Genomic DNA, 15,536 nt, shown 5'->3' with positions numbered 1-15,536 from the left:
CCCACCTCCCATTCTGTGGAGAGGCCTCCAGGCGGGGGACCTGGGTGGCCGAGCAGCCCGAGGAGTCTTGGTGTCTCCTATTTGAATCCCACCAAAGACTGTCAAATCTCCTGCTGGGCCTCAGGCCATCTGCACAGGCCTTGTGGTTGCACGTCCTGGCTCTAGGCCCTGGTAAGCAACCTGGCCTCTTAGGGTTCATGTCAGTAAAAAGGGGATAGTAAGAGCCTCCATGTGCTAGGACTGTTGCGAGGGTTACCTGAGGTAACGGGAGTAGAGCACCCAGCACTGGAAACACTCAGTCACCTCTCTGTGCTGGTATATGCTTCTCTGGCCACTGTCTTTGTGAAGTAAGAGCTATTATTATAATAATAAAGTGTCAAAAGCACCCAGAAGGCTGGCCCCTATGGCGCTGGTTGCTGCAAGGAGAGGCTAAACCTGTTTATAATTGTGCCTAAGAGTCTCCCCCGAGTGCCTCTTTGTTGCTCAGATGTGGCCCTCTCTCCCTAACTAACTAAGCCACCTTGGCAGGTGATCTCGCTGCCCTCCCCACTACGTGGCACCTGATTTACAGGGAGTGTAAATCTCCCTGGCAACACAGGATATGACTCCCAGGGACGAATCTGGACCCGGCATCATGGGATTGAGAACATCTTCTTGACCAAAAGGGGGATGTGAAAGGAAATAAGTTTCAGTGGCTGAGAGATTTCAAATGGAGTCGAGAGATCACTCTGGTAGACATTCTTATGCACTATATAGATAACACTTTTTAGGTTTTAATATCTTGGAACAGCTAGAAGTAAATACCCGAAACTACCAAACTCCAACCTAGTAGCCTTGACTCGTGAAGACGATTGTAAAACACTGTAGCTTACAAGGGGTGACAGTACTGTCAGGCCCCAGAAAAAGAGTCTAACATATAGAAGGAATGTCTGATCCACGGGCCCTGCTGCTTATCTCATAAATACCAGGTGTGCCATAAACTAAGGGTTGAAGGCTGTTTTAGGAATCCCAGTCACAGTGGCACCTAGACTCCAGGGGGCAGACAAGGCAAGATCAGATATCCCCATAAAGATGAATGACCGCAAACAAGCCAAAAGGCCTGCTTCCTCCACATAGATAATATAGTGCACATCAAAGAAGAGTAGTGTGTTAAAACCCTAGTAACCAGTCAGCAGAACTGATAAGCACTCACCCAATCGAGGCCCAGAACACACTCAGCAGGACCTTCCCCCCCAATACCCAACGTGGGTTTTTCCTTTAAAAAATGCTGCTCTCAGATACAGGGCCGGAGCCATTTTTCCTTTCTTTCTTTTCTGATGGCTCCCACCTGCTTTCTTCTGCTTTCTTCCTCTAATAAACCTTAAATTCTCTACTTAAACCATGACTCGCTGAGTTTGTGTGGATTCTTGAATGGCTCTGAACCTAACAAGTACTATTGTGAAAACCTGGTGGATCACACCCCCTTTATCCAGTGTATGAATGGATGAATGGAAAAATGGGGACAAAACTAAATGAAAAATAGGGTGGGATATGGGGAGGTGATTTGGGTGTTCTTTTTTTATTTTTATTTTTTATTCTTATTCTGATTCTGGTGTAAGAAAAATGTTCAAAAATAGATTGTGGTGATGAATGCATAACTACATGATTGTACTGTGAACAGTTGATTGTACACCATGGATGATTGTATGGTATGTGACTATATCTCAATAAAAGTGAATTAAAAAAAAAGAAGCACCCTGAGGATGTTTGTTTTTCCCTCTTCACAGAACAGATTCCTCGGAGGCAGCCCCCTCTCCTGCATTCACCTCTCCCCACCCTCTCAGCCTCCCACGCATTCTCCTGCCTGGACCTAAACCCGGCACCAGCCATTTCTTCCCTTTTGATCCTCAGGGTCCAATAAAAGCCAGACCAAGACCCGGCCCTCCGCCCCTCGTCCGGCCCACTCTCCGGAGGAGGAACGGAGTGACTGAGGCAGAGGGAACCTGCCCACCCCTGACGTCACCCCTGGGCCGAGCTCCAGTCTGGTTGCTCCCGCCCCCGGGGTGCATGGGCTGGGGCTTCCACCGGCCTGCCTGTCCCGGCCGCCCCTCCCACCCCCGCGTACCCCCACTCACAGCTCGAGGATGAGCACCACGTCGGTGCGGTTCTCATAGACATCGTGCAGCGTGATGACGTTGGGGTGCAGCACCTGCCGCAGGATGCTCACCTCCCGCTCGATCTCCTCCCGGCACACGCCCCGCCGGCTGCCCCGGCTCTGCCGCTTCTTGATGAACTTGGCTGCGAACTCGAGCCCTGTGCTCTTTTCCCGGCACTTCTTCACGATGGCAAACTGGCCGCTGTGGGGACACAGACCAGGGAGGGAGTGACCAGCTGTCGGCCACCAGGCTACACTAATTCGGTCCTTCTGCAGGGCAGAACTCAGCATCAGACGGTCTCCCCACCCAGATGTTAGCCTGTGCCCGAGGGGACAGGGACTGGGCTTCCCTTCTGTTCATACAGATCCTTAACTTTTTACTGGGAATGAATATTAGTAATATCATCCCCAATGTACAGATGTGAACACGGAGACCCTATGGGTTTATTGATCAGGATGACAAAGCTGCATTGTTCCAAAGCCTCAGCTAGGACCCAAGTTTACTGTCCAACAGATGAAAGCACACAATGTCCATATGCTTACAGTGTATAAAGAGGAGATTAAAAAGGAAAAAAAAAAAGCAAAAAAAGATCAGCCAAAATACCAAGTGTAACAATCATCAGCCTGGGTCCCCCAGATCTGGAGGCAAGTACAAATTCATCCATTTGGAATTGTGAAGGGACAAAACACCTTTATATTCTCATGTTCACACCTCTGCTCACAATCCTCCTTCCCCCAAATAAAATCTCAATTACCGGACCTGAGCCAAGTAACTAAACAATTGGGGGACTGAGCAAATATGATGGTGATGATCTTGATGTAAAGACAAGGCCAGCAGCTATGCAGGGTGAGTTGATGGGGACTCTGGTCTGGGGGTGGGGGCAGGTAACCTAACAATAGTGGGAATTCATCACGGGGCGGGGAGAGAGGGTGGTGACTGCGGAGTTGTAAAATGTTAGGAACTGAAGCACAAGGAGAGGTCAAGTGACTGGCCTGAGGTCATCACAGAGTTAATAGCAAAGCCAGATGCCCAGTTCAAAAGCTTCTAAGATAGCTATAGGATTTACGAAGTCAACGCTAGCACCCAGGGATAAGTCTGGAAATCCTTCAGTCCCAGGTCCAAGATAGCAACCATGAAATGGCATCCCCTTCAGAGCACACTCAGCTCTGAGCCACCTTCCCTGAGTGTTCTGGGGACAGTCTGCACCACGGGGAAGGGCAGTAGGCAACCCTCTGCCTCACCATCTCAGTTCAGGCCGTCAGCAGGGGCCTCTCAGAGTCACTGGGGACTGCCCTGGGGCCAACCCTCCCGGAGGAGCCATCACCCCTAACCCCTATCCCCCCAGCCCTAGGCAACCACTAATCTACTTTCTGTCTCTGTAGATTTGCCTATTCTAGGCATGTCATATAAATGAAATCATACAACATGGTTTCAATTCTTTCATCCATGATGTAGAACGTATCAGTACTTTATTCCTTTTTGTTGTTGTTGTTGTTCTGCATAATATCTCCCCTTTATTTTTTTTTTCCGGTTCTGTTAATTACATTCATTATGTTGTGAATAGCCTGTCTTTCTTTAAATGCAATTTTATTGAGATATAATCACATAACATCACATAATATACAATCATTCAAAGTGTGCAATCAGTTGTTCACAGTATCATTATATAGTTGTGCTTTTATCACCACAATCAAACTGAACATTTTCATTACTCCAAAAAATAAAATGAAAATTAAAATAAATTTTTCATTTATTTTAATACAGTTTAATTGAGATTTATTCACACATCATACAGTTGTGCGTTCATCACCAGAATCAATTTTTGAACCTTTTCCTTACTCCAAAATAAAAATAATAGCAAAAAAGAAGACCTAAATCTTTCCATCCCCTCCATCCCACCCTATTCTTCATCTAATTTTTGTCACCATTTTTCCACTCATCTGTCCATATACTGGATAAAGAAAGTGTGAGCCACAAGGTTTTCACAGTCACACAGTCTCACTATGCAGTCTACATAGGTATACAGTCGTCTTCAAGAATCAAGGTCACTGGGGTGCAGTCTCACAGCTTCAGGTATTTCCCTCTAGCCATTCCAACACACTAAAGACTAAAAGGTGATAACTATATAGCGCATAGGAATACCCTCTAGAGTGACCTCTCGCCTCCATTTGAAATCTCTCAGCCACTGGAACCCTACTTTGTTTCTTCTCTTCCCCCTTTTGGTCAAGAAGATCCTCTCAATCTCACAGTGCTGGGTGCAGGCTCATCTCCAGGAATCATGTCCCATGTTGCCAGGGGGATTCACACCCTTGGGAGTCACGTTCCACATAGGGGGGAGGGTAGTGAGTTCACCTGACAAGTGGGCTTAGAGAGAGAGAGGAACACATCTGAGCAACAAAGAGGCTCTGGCGGGGGAGGGGGGAGGGACTCCTAGGCACAATTATAAGTGGGCTTAGCCTCTCTCTCCCTCTCCGTTGCAGCAACTAGCCTCACAGGGGAAGGCCCCCAGATCGAGGGCTTGGCCCACTAAATTGGCAGTCCTCAGCGTTTGCAGGAAAATCAGCAATAGCCCAGGTGGGGAAGTCCAACACTTCCACATTTCTCCTCAGCTCCTTGCGGGGTTGGGGTGGGGGGGGGTGGGAGGTGGGGGTGGGTAGGGCACAAATACACTTCATTCCTTTTTATTGCCAAAAAATATTCCATTGTATGGATATACTATATTTTATCTAACTACTCATTAACTATATGGACATTTGGATTTCCAGTTTGGAGCTATAATGAATAATGCTGCTATGAACATTTGTATACAAGTTTTTGCATGAACATGCTTTCATTTCTCTTGGGTGTATACCTAGAAGTAGAATTGCTGGATCATATTGTAACTCCACATTTAACCATTTGAGGAACTGCCATACTGTTTTCCAAAGCAGCTGCACCTTTTTACATTCCCTCCAGCAATGTATGAGGGTTCCAATTTCTCTGTGTTTTCACCAACATTTGTTATTATCTGTCTTTTTGATTATAGCCATGTCAGTAGATATGAAGTGGTAGCTCATTGTGGTGCTCCGCGTTTTCTTTCCACCCAAAATACTCACTGTTTGAGACAGAACTTAGAAAGTTTTATGGTTCAGCTTAATAAAGGGCCACCAGAGTCCAGACTAAGGCTGTACTCTCTAAGTGGCCATGCTGTAAAGTTACACACAGTGAGATACTCTGGATATTTACCTCAACCTGAGAAAATAGCTTCACATGTGGACCAGTCCATTATTAGAATAATCTTCAGTGAGTTAATCTTCAAAATAAACCCAAGTGACAACGACAAAAAAGTCAAGTCAAGCAAGCAAGGAATAAATACACCAACAGTTAAATAGCATTCCATGGCAACCTCACTGGAGATGTCACCAAACACGTATTCATGTGTCTCTTCATCCCCTCATCCCTCCATTTACTCAACACTGCCTGAGCATCTGCTGGGCAATAAGGGGCAGGGACCAAAGGTAAGACAACAGGGACAGATGGAGCTCTGGGGATGGAGAGGTCCCTGGGGACCGGGCAGGACAAAAAAAAAAGGCTTTTGGATCCAAATTTATATTATACTGTCTGCTAACTCTATAATCAATTTTCAGCTATTTAGGATCCAAATATTGGCTCTATGCTGTGCACACATTAGGGTCTGACGCAGGTGGAGTTCTCCCAAAAGCAGAGCAAACACATGCAGCACACTCTCTGACACAGCTGCCCTTGGAGCCAATTCAGGCCTCAGGGACAATGGGCCCCTTGGTAGGTGCCGGCAAACACTTGACCAAACTTCCAGTCCCAGCTGCTGTGAGGCCCCCATTAGGACAGCCATGCTCCTCTCCTCTGTGACACCTCCAGGAGCTGCTCATGCAGACATGGCACTTCGAGGTTGTGGCTTTTCACAACAGCCCCGAGGACAGAGGGGGCTCACTCTCTCAATTTGACAAAGGGGGAAATCACACCTTACGGATTTTAAGCGGTTTGTTGAAGCTTAAAATAGGCATATAGGCAGAAGTGGAGGTGCAGGATTTGGGTTTGGCACCCAAACTCCCCATCTCCCAGCACCACTCTGTTGACTACATTAGGACTTTTTTTGTAAAGCAGAGCTAAGTGTTTTAGGTCACCTTGACATAGCTTCCCCCTTGTGAAGGAAACTGAGGCATTTTGCTATATCACATGTCTCAAAAGCTCTCAAAAAGCATATGAGTGTTTGCTTTCCCTGCTCAAGCAGTGGTGGCAGAGAGAGGGGACTGGGGATCAGGCCTAATGAGTTGGCATCTTTCTCCCACTGAAAGGAGGAGGTATTGGGGGGGAGAGGGAAGACTAGGAGGGAGCCCAACTCCAGGCACCTACAGTCAACTCTCCTCCCTTCAGGTGGGAGGGCCCTCTGCACAGGGCGCCAGTGGGAACCTCAGCAAGAGCCAAGAGCTTGCTGGTTTTCCCCTTTCCTTGAGCTGTTCCTGGGGAGACTGGAGAACGCCACCCTCATCTAGGGCCAGTCTCCAGGCCAAGAGGCCTGGGCTCAGGGACTCATTTTGTCACCTCTGGCAAGTCCTCACCTGCTCTGAGCATCAGTTTCCTCGTCTGGAAAATGGGGATAATGATTCCCAAATAGGGAATTGTGAAGACTGGAAATATTTGTTATTTTGACCCACAGTTGACACTAAGAAAAGGTAGCTATCATGACCATTATTAGCTTGTGGCTCCTGTGAAGGCCGAGCAAGAGACACCCAGACACAGAAGTTACTGATTTAAATGGTCTGGAATGTGTGGCCAGGGAATCGGTATAATTTTAAAGCTCCCCAGGTGATTCTAAAGCATAGCCAGATGTGGGAATATCTATCTGCGTTCTAAGCAATTAGCCAACTCTTTTCATCCTTAGAGCAGTGGTTCCCAACTCTGTGAAATTTTTAAACTCCTAGTGCCTGGGTCCCACCCCAAAGATTCAGATTTCCTGGGCTTCAGGATATTTCAAAGCTCCCTAGGTGATTCTAGCATGCAGCCAAGGCTGAGAGCCCCTTAACGGCTGAGGAAATGACACCACTGTTTCTCTTATCTATTCTCTGTCCTTTTCACTATTACACTCCTCCTCAGTTCTCTGGTCTGACAATTTGAGGGGAGAGGAGCGGAGGGGAACAAGAAGGGAGAAGTTGTTTCTCCCACTAGCACAAGTTTGTTTCATGGGTCAGCAATAGAAGTGCTGTGATATTAATTTGCAGATCAAGACAAATGATTACTTGGGCTTTGGGGATAACAAGAGCAGGAGCTGGCAGATGCACAAAAGCTGGTCCTAAGGTGGCTCTACTGTGCCCATCAGAGGGTGCCAGCAGACATGACGGGAAGTGAAGGCAGCAATGGTGACGGGCTCTTGTCTGTCCATCGGGAAGGCTCTGGCCCCACGGTGCAGAAGCTGCCCATCTAGGCTACAGGGGCAAGGAGTGAGCAGTGAGGGCCCTTCTAGGTCAGGACAGAGCCACTCAGGGTGTCATCCAGGGAGGGGGCAGAGGGAAGCCATGCAACTTTTAATGGAGGTCATTGCCAACACTATTTCAAGAATTATGGGATGCTGGAATATTTGTACACATACACAAAGCAGGCATATTCCAATTCCTCTCCTCTCCCCCCTGCCCCCATCGCCCCCCAGCAACATCAGTATCTAATCCATACTCTAATGCACAAAGGGCCAGGGTTCCTGGTTCTGCTATCAAAACTCTGTGGGCTTGGACAAGTCACTGCCTTCTCGGTTTGCGTTTCTCCCTTCCTTGTCAAATGGGGATGACAAAACCTGCCCTGCCCAGCACACGGGGCTGTTGGGGGAAACCATGAGATAATGTCTGAGGAAGGACTTCACCATCCAGTGCTGCAGAAAGGCAGTGTGGCGTGGGCAGGCGGGAACTCTGCGCCTAAGGCAGGCTTGGAAGTCACTTGGGAGGGCTTAGTGAGACAATAAATCTCAAGACACAGAAACTACCTTCCCCGCTTCCTTCAGTACACTCCCTTGCAATCGTGTCAGGAGCACTCCCCTCTTCCCAGGCAGCAGCCCAGCCCAGCGCCTCATTCTCAAAGCACCCCAGGGAGGACCAGGTCAGCAGAGGGCACTCACACGTGGGTCTCATTCCAGACCTTGACAGGGCCAGGTGGCAACCCAGGAGGGCTTGAGTAATCAGATGAAATGGAGCACACCCAGAATAGCTTCCCAGTGCTCAAAAATACCTCCAAAAACAGCTTCTAAGCTTCATGGAAGTGCCTGGCTCAATCATCCCCAAATTCTTCACCAAAGGGAAATAACCCAGATATGACCGAAACATCACAACATGGGTAGATTTTGTATAACAGCATGGACGTTACAACATTTATACCTGTAACATGCATGAGCTTTTGCATTATCCCCCAACTCTTCCCTTTCCCACAGGCCCTAGAGAACAGATGTTCCCCTATCAGTAAAACAGTAAATCTTAAGCTCGAGGAAAACAACAGTGTTGTCAGAAGCTATGTCCAGTAAGATAAACAGCACCACTGTCAGAAGTTATGCCCAGGAGAAAAACATAAAGTGTTGTAGAAGCTTGACAGGCCAACTTGTAATCCTTAATTTGAATGCATACTCAGCCAACCATACTGCATTCAAATCTTATAAAACATTGCCCTGTCCTCTGGTCAATGTGGACCATCATAGCAAGGAACTGCTCTCTCCTGCACCACCAGGACGAGGACCCCATGTAAACCCTCAATAAACACTCTCTTTTACTCACCAAGCTGGACTCATCTGAGTCATTCCTTGGTCTCTTATACCCCTTGCAGTTTGGTGGAAGACTGTCTTATTACAAAGCCCCTCACCTTACTCAGAACAACACCCAACTTTGTTGCTGACAAACTATCTTTATGGTCATTCTCTCTTTTAATATATGCAGTTCCATCTGACAGATAAGAAAACTGAGGCTTACAGAGATTAAGTGACTTGGCAGTTGGGCCAGGTAGCAGTCCCTGATAGCAGGAACAGGACTCAAATCCAGTGCAGAGACTCTAACTCCGGTGAGACGCTCAAGGTAAGTAGCAGCAGCAGCAGCTACCAAGTAGTGGGGTGGGGGGTCTGACCCCAGAAGGGAAGCCTAATCTATCTCTGACATTATTTAGAATTGCCCATGCATGTTGATAGTAATAATCGGATTTATTTTTATTTGATGTTATTATTCCTTTTACAGTCTCAAAAGACAATACACCCCTCCTGGCCTGCATGGGGGCAGACCACTTCCACTACCCACCCACCCCCAGCCTCTATGGTAAGCAACGGATAACCAGACTTGTTCTGTCAACCAGCAGGGGCCCAGCTGCTAAGGTTTTGTAAGGTTAGAGTGGGTCTAACTCATTTCCTCTCTCAATCAACAATAAACTGTCCATGTGTGGATCAGAGTACTTCAGTAACTTGCCCCAAAGTCACCAGATTGTCAAATTGGAGATGAAGCAGAGCTGCACACAATCCTAAACCCAGGGATCAAGCTGCCACGTGAGGTGAAAGGTGTCAAATGGGAAGTGGTCCAAGGCGAAGGGATGTGGAGACTGGTTCCTCCTCCCACTTCCCCCACAGCAGTCACTGCAGTTCCTCTTCCCACTCTGGAGAACAATGAATCACGATTCATCTGGAATTACCCTACAGGTGTTCAGGGTCACAAGGCAGGGACAATGCTTAAAAGCTTCCCATCACGGCTACCCCAGGTGCAGCCCAGCAGGTACCTGAACAGGACCTTTAGCCAACCTGACCTTCAGCTAACATGTCTCAAAGACAGGAGCAACTCAGATCTACAGACAGCCAGAGCCACATCAGCCAGATCCCAGAAGGTCCACACCCGGATCCCAAGGCAACAGCCCATCTGGGGATGGTGTCACCGAGCCTCTCCCAGCTCCTCCACCTGGCCAGGCCAACTTCTGGGCCTTTGTGGGCTGAGCCTGCGCTCCTTATCTCCGACCCCTTCCCAACATCTCTCTCCTTTCTCTCACTGCCTCAGCAATCAACAGGTTTTTTTTTAGCTCCTGTATCCAAGTCCAGGATTTAAACTCAAAAGATCCAGGTTCTATTTCTAGCTCTTCTGCCATTAATAAATCCCATAACCTCTAAGCCTTAGTTTCCTCTTGTGTATCACTGACAAAAGAATTTCCCAGTTTCACCAAGTTGTAATAGGAATAAAATAAGCATGTGACAGCACTGTGTAAATTATAATTTCCCCACAAATGTGAATTATTATTTATTTATGTTCACTGGGACTGCCTATCTGGATCCTAGTCTCCATATTTCCAATCTTAGTGTATTCTTGAACCTGACTTGGCCCCAATGAACCCACTTTAAAAACAGACAGTGCTGGGGAGGGCTGTGGGAGTAAAGTACCGGGATCCAGAAAGACAGAAAATGCTCCAAGACACACAGTTACCCAAGGTCAGGACAAGCAAGACACCAAATATCCAGGAAGTCAAAACCAGAGTTAAGAAACCTAAAGATACCAGAAGGCAGAGCCTGAAGCAGGCCAGGGAGATAAGGGAGCAGCAACAAAGTCAGGATGCAACAAGGAGAAAAGCTGGAGCAGACAAATAGAAACATTAGCACCGGAACCAGCAAATAGAGGAGGGCCCAGGGTTGTTCAAACAACCTTTCCTTCCAGCTATTGAGACTAATGAACCCTACCACCACCACGAACCACATTGCTGTTGTCTTTCTAGTCGCTTGACAATAGTTTTTAAATTTATTTGAGATGTGGAGCCTTCTCGCAAATGAAATCTTGCATGGAAGCCAGATAAGTGAAACAGATAAAAGCAGTGCTTCCTTTTGGGGGAGACACTCAGAGCCCTTCCCACTCCCCACCCCTACTAGTCCCATAGTGCCTAAAGGGGCTTCATGGAGCCCCAAGCACTCAAGGGAAGATGGTTTGAGAAGTACTGCAGTATAGCATGGAAGCATGCTGTTTCTTAGATGACCCCAAAGGAGTTTCAAACTGTACATGAAAAAAAAGGAGAAACAGAAACACTGTTTCTTATAATTATTATCTAGTCTTTTGAGAAATCATTCCAACCAAGTCAAACTCAAGGTGAGAGGTAAGGAAGACCTGTAGGATGAGCGTCAGGAACCAGAAGTCTCCAGGGAGCTGAACTCCGACCCACATATGGCCCTGTCCACAAAGTTGTGGGCGTCTGCTCTTTGCTGGCCTTGCGGCAGCTGCTTTCAGAAAGTTAGCTCATTTAATCCTCTGACCCGACAGACTACCTTCCTTCCTCTGGACTTTTTTTTGTCAGAAAAACATATTTCTAAAAGCTCAGAAAGGAAGGAATTATCAAGCAGAGCCAAGTCATGCTTAGTTATGGTATTTTTGCAATCTGCTTTTAAGTATAGGCACGTTTTGATGCTGTCATCAAATTAACATAAGCCCATAGGTCCAAGACCAGAAATAAATTAGGCTCGATTTAGGTTGGCCTTGGCTGTATAGAGAAAGGTTTTTGCTGAAATTGGAGTTCAGTGTCCTCTGCTATTTCCCTTGGTCTAAAGTCTAAACCCTAGGCACTGATGTGATTTAAGTTAATGTGGCAGTGCTGGTCTTAGAGGGTGACACCCACCCAACCCATTCACCTAACTGTCCATTCACCTTATCCATCCATTCACTAACTTATTCCTCCATCTCTCATTTACTGTTCATTGTCCTAAGTGCTATAAACAAGACCTACCCACAACTTGAAGGGCATGCAGTCTATTGGGGAGATCAGACAAACACTAACAAAAAGGAAATATAACATGGAAATGCAAGAAATATAGAATGGATAGGCAAGAAATATCTGCCTCAGGTTCAAGTGAGTGGGCAAACAGTTAAATGCTGTAGCAGTTCAGCAGAGCGTAAGAGAAGGATGGGCTGAAGGAGTCAGAGAAGACTTATGGAGGAGGTGGGATTTGAAGTAGGATTTGAAGAAATGGCTGGATTCGGGAAGACAAAGAGAAAGCAGCTTACCATCGTTAGAGAGGCAGGGAATGCTTCACAAATGCTTTATTCTGTAGAGGCCCCAAGCCACCATCTCTCTTCCTGTCAAGTGACCACTTTCTAGAGGAAATACCTCAGGAGCTGAACTTGCCCTTTCCTCTCCTTATGGGGCTGGAGGGAAGTTGTGGAGGGAAGAGGTCAAGCAGTCAAGTTCAGATGATGCTTAATTGGGTTGGGTACACTTTCCATTACCTCAAATCCCTGACAACCAGATGTACATTGATCAATGAAAGAATTTCAACCGAAAAAAGTCCACTTGCTCATTCCTGGAAATGTCAGCTGGTTGGTCCTCAGAGCCTGGGCCCAGGAGGTTGGAACATAAAGGATGAAACCATAAACATGAGAGCAAGAAAGCGACTGCTGAGAGACACATAAAAGTCTAGACTGTTGAGGTTCTCCTATTACTGTGGGGATACAGCATATCCTCATAAAATGGTGAGGTGAACAATTCATCTTCTATGATAGCTCCCTCCCACCTTTCCAGACCCTTCCTCTTCAGTGCAAAGAATTCTCCTGTATCCAGCTTGCCCCCTGTGAACTTTTCACCTCTCCTGGCCCACCACTAACCTTTACTACCCTGAGAACTGTTCCATAATTCACATAAGGTAACAAAGGATTCCAAAGGGTTAAACGGACCTCCCTCCAAAGTGACACATTCACATTTTAACCGAGTCCTTGACCAAGAAGCGGCTTTAAAGATGGCAAGTGGAGAAACTACCCAGATATATGAAGGCCTTTCCAGTTTCCTAAAAATCACTCCAAAAAGATGGTTTCCTGTTTTGTCTCTGCAGAGGGCTGACTATATGTGTCTGTAGACGTATGTACAAATTAGAACTAATTATTTCTTGTCCATTCTCTTCTGTACACTGGATCTTAAGGCCCAAGGGATTCTTACCGTAATTTCTTCACTGATATACTCAACTGTTAGCCACCAAGGATGGATGCTCAAGATTAGGCATTCCAGCTCCACCACTAACTTCCAAGTCCCTTTTATTATCTGGGCCTCAGTTTCCTCATCCAAACAATCAAAGGTTGAACCAAGATAACTCTCTCAGATACCCCACTCCCATCCCAGCTCACTCAGCTCACTGACTCAGGTCAGTATGTTAGAAAGTCATCCTCAAACATTCCAGAGATATACAGGGTGATTCTGAGTTTCCTGTTTCACAGTACTCAGCCATGGGTTCAGACCACTGAGATTTATCAGTCTAAATTTCCAAAGAGAAAAGGGGACCAGGGCTTTGGGCAGAGACAGCTGATCTCTCAGTGACATACCCCTTACACCTTCACATCCAGGAAAATGCTGAATACACCAAACATCACAAAAGTATTTCCATAACAAATTATTTGGACGTTCATTTTAGCTCTCAGCCACCAACCACACAGCCTGTGAGAGCCTGGAGAGTAAGAACTGCCCAAGTCATCTTTCTAACTCTCATAGAGCCAGCTCAGCACTGGCCACAAAGCAGGTATTCAGCCGGTGTCGGCAGAAACGAATGATCTAAATCGAGAAGGCAGGAAGTGTGGCACAGGGCCCTGTCACCCACAGACACCTTCAATGCAGCCGGAGGGCTTCAGGTGGCAAACTCCCTTACAGCAGAAAATGTCTTGGGTATGGTTTTTGTTTTGTTTTTTGTTTGTTTTCTTTACAAAAGAAACATGTTCATTATAAAAAGCACAAAGAAGCAGCTAAAATTTTTCCTTAATCCCACCTTCCTAATTATTATTTTGGCTTCTGCTCTCTTGGATTTTTTTTAGTGCATACTATAGTCTTTTTATTATCATTATTTTTAACGTAACTGAAATGATAATGAATATACTATTTTAGAACCTGCTTTTTTATTCTATACTGAACAATATATCATGAACATTTCCCCCACATAATTCAAAATTCTCTTACCACCTGATTTAATGGCTATATAGCATCCCTTCATACAGATAATGATTTCTTTAAGCAAATTCTTAATTTTGGACATTTACATTATTTCCAAGTTTTAAATATCATTAACAACACTGACATAAATACCTTTATATATAAATCTTTGCATACATCCGTGATTATTTTTCCTTAAGATAAATTCTAAGAAGTAGAATACTTGGTCAAAGGATATGTACATTTTTAAGGTGTTTGATGCTTGACAAATTATCCTATAGAAAGATTGCCCCATTTATACTCCAAACAGCCATAAATATCTACAGCACTCCACCCGCATTTCACCAAATACTAGTTTATTACTATTTTCAACTTTACCATTTTGATACATGAAAGGTAATATCGCATTGTTTTAACTTGAATTTAATTAACTTGCAGTTGATTACCAGTAAGAATGAACATCTTTCCCTATTTTTATTGGTAACTTGAACTGTCTACTCATATATTTTGCTAACTTTTCTGTTGGGGTGTTTGCCTTTTTCATATTGTTTGCAAAAGCTCTTTACATATTTGTGATACGAACCTTTTGTCATGTATGTTGCAAATATTTTTCCCAACCAATGGATGAGTCCAAATATTTCTGAGTTGACTGTCTACAAAGGAACTTGAGTTCTTTCTCGGTGTCAGATGTCAACCATCTTTTCCCCTTTACCTCTGTCTCCTCCTGCCTGTCACTGTGCCTTAGGAGCCCTGGGAAGGGAATGGCTGCTGTGCCTCAGTGAGACTGCCGCCCTTGATCACCAGAGCACTCGATCCAGGTGTTAGCATCAAACGAACTGCACAGGCCCAGAGAAACCACCCCACCCCTTCCCCCCATGCCTGGTCCTCTCCTCAAAGTGGCTGCACTCTTCCTCCAGGCACTGTCCCTCCTCCTGGCTGAAGGCGGAGGGGACAGCATCTGACCCAGAGCAGGTCCTGCTGCCTGGCACCCCCCCCCCCAGGTGGGCTGCAGCTGCAGGGTCGGTGTGCACAACAGACTCTTGAGGGATACAAAGCATCTCCCAGCTCCCAACTGATCCATTCTGTTGTTTAGTGTCCTTTTCAACAGGACTTGCAAAATCACTTTATTTCAGAAATTAGTATCATGAAGAGGTGTGTCTACCTTGGAAAACTGAAAACCTTCCTCAGTTCAGATCATGAAAATGGCACAGTCTACTTTCTTTCCCTTTTGTTGTCTTGGTCAGTGACAATAACTCAGATGGCCTAGATCTTGGGTGTATTTCCTTCCTCCTTCCTTTGCACCAGTGGTTGTCAAACTTGGGGGTTTATCAGCATCATCTGGGGGTTTGTTAAATGTAGATGCCCAGGCCCTACCACAGATTTGCAGAATCGTAATCTTCTGGAGGGAATGTGGCTCTTGATCTTCCAACACTATTTTAAAGTTCTGTCTATGTGCCTTATTGTACATTGCCTCAAATCCTTAACATACATGCGCCAAAG

The 15,536-nt window shown here is 46.0% G+C and overlaps 1 protein-coding gene across 3 annotated transcripts in view; it reads right to left on the bottom strand.

The window, feature by feature from the left end:
• Nucleotides 1–15,536, bottom strand: part of DAPK2 (death associated protein kinase 2) — a 122,612-nt gene that overhangs the window by 56,263 nt on the left and 50,813 nt on the right. For all 3 annotated transcript variants that reach the window (XM_037833736.1, XM_037833737.1, XM_037833738.1), the window contains one exon: nucleotides 2,115–2,336. In XM_037833736.1, coding sequence (XP_037689664.1) covers nucleotides 2,115–2,336 — 222 coding nt within the window. The remainder of the gene's footprint in view (nucleotides 1–2,114; nucleotides 2,337–15,536) is intronic.

Source organism: Choloepus didactylus, chromosome 4 (assembly GCF_015220235.1).
Source record: "Choloepus didactylus isolate mChoDid1 chromosome 4, mChoDid1.pri, whole genome shotgun sequence".
NCBI classification, from domain to species: domain Eukaryota; kingdom Metazoa; phylum Chordata; class Mammalia; order Pilosa; family Megalonychidae; genus Choloepus; species Choloepus didactylus.
The sequence above is the reverse complement of the archived record's forward strand: the minus strand, read 5'-3'. Positions and strand labels throughout refer to the sequence as shown.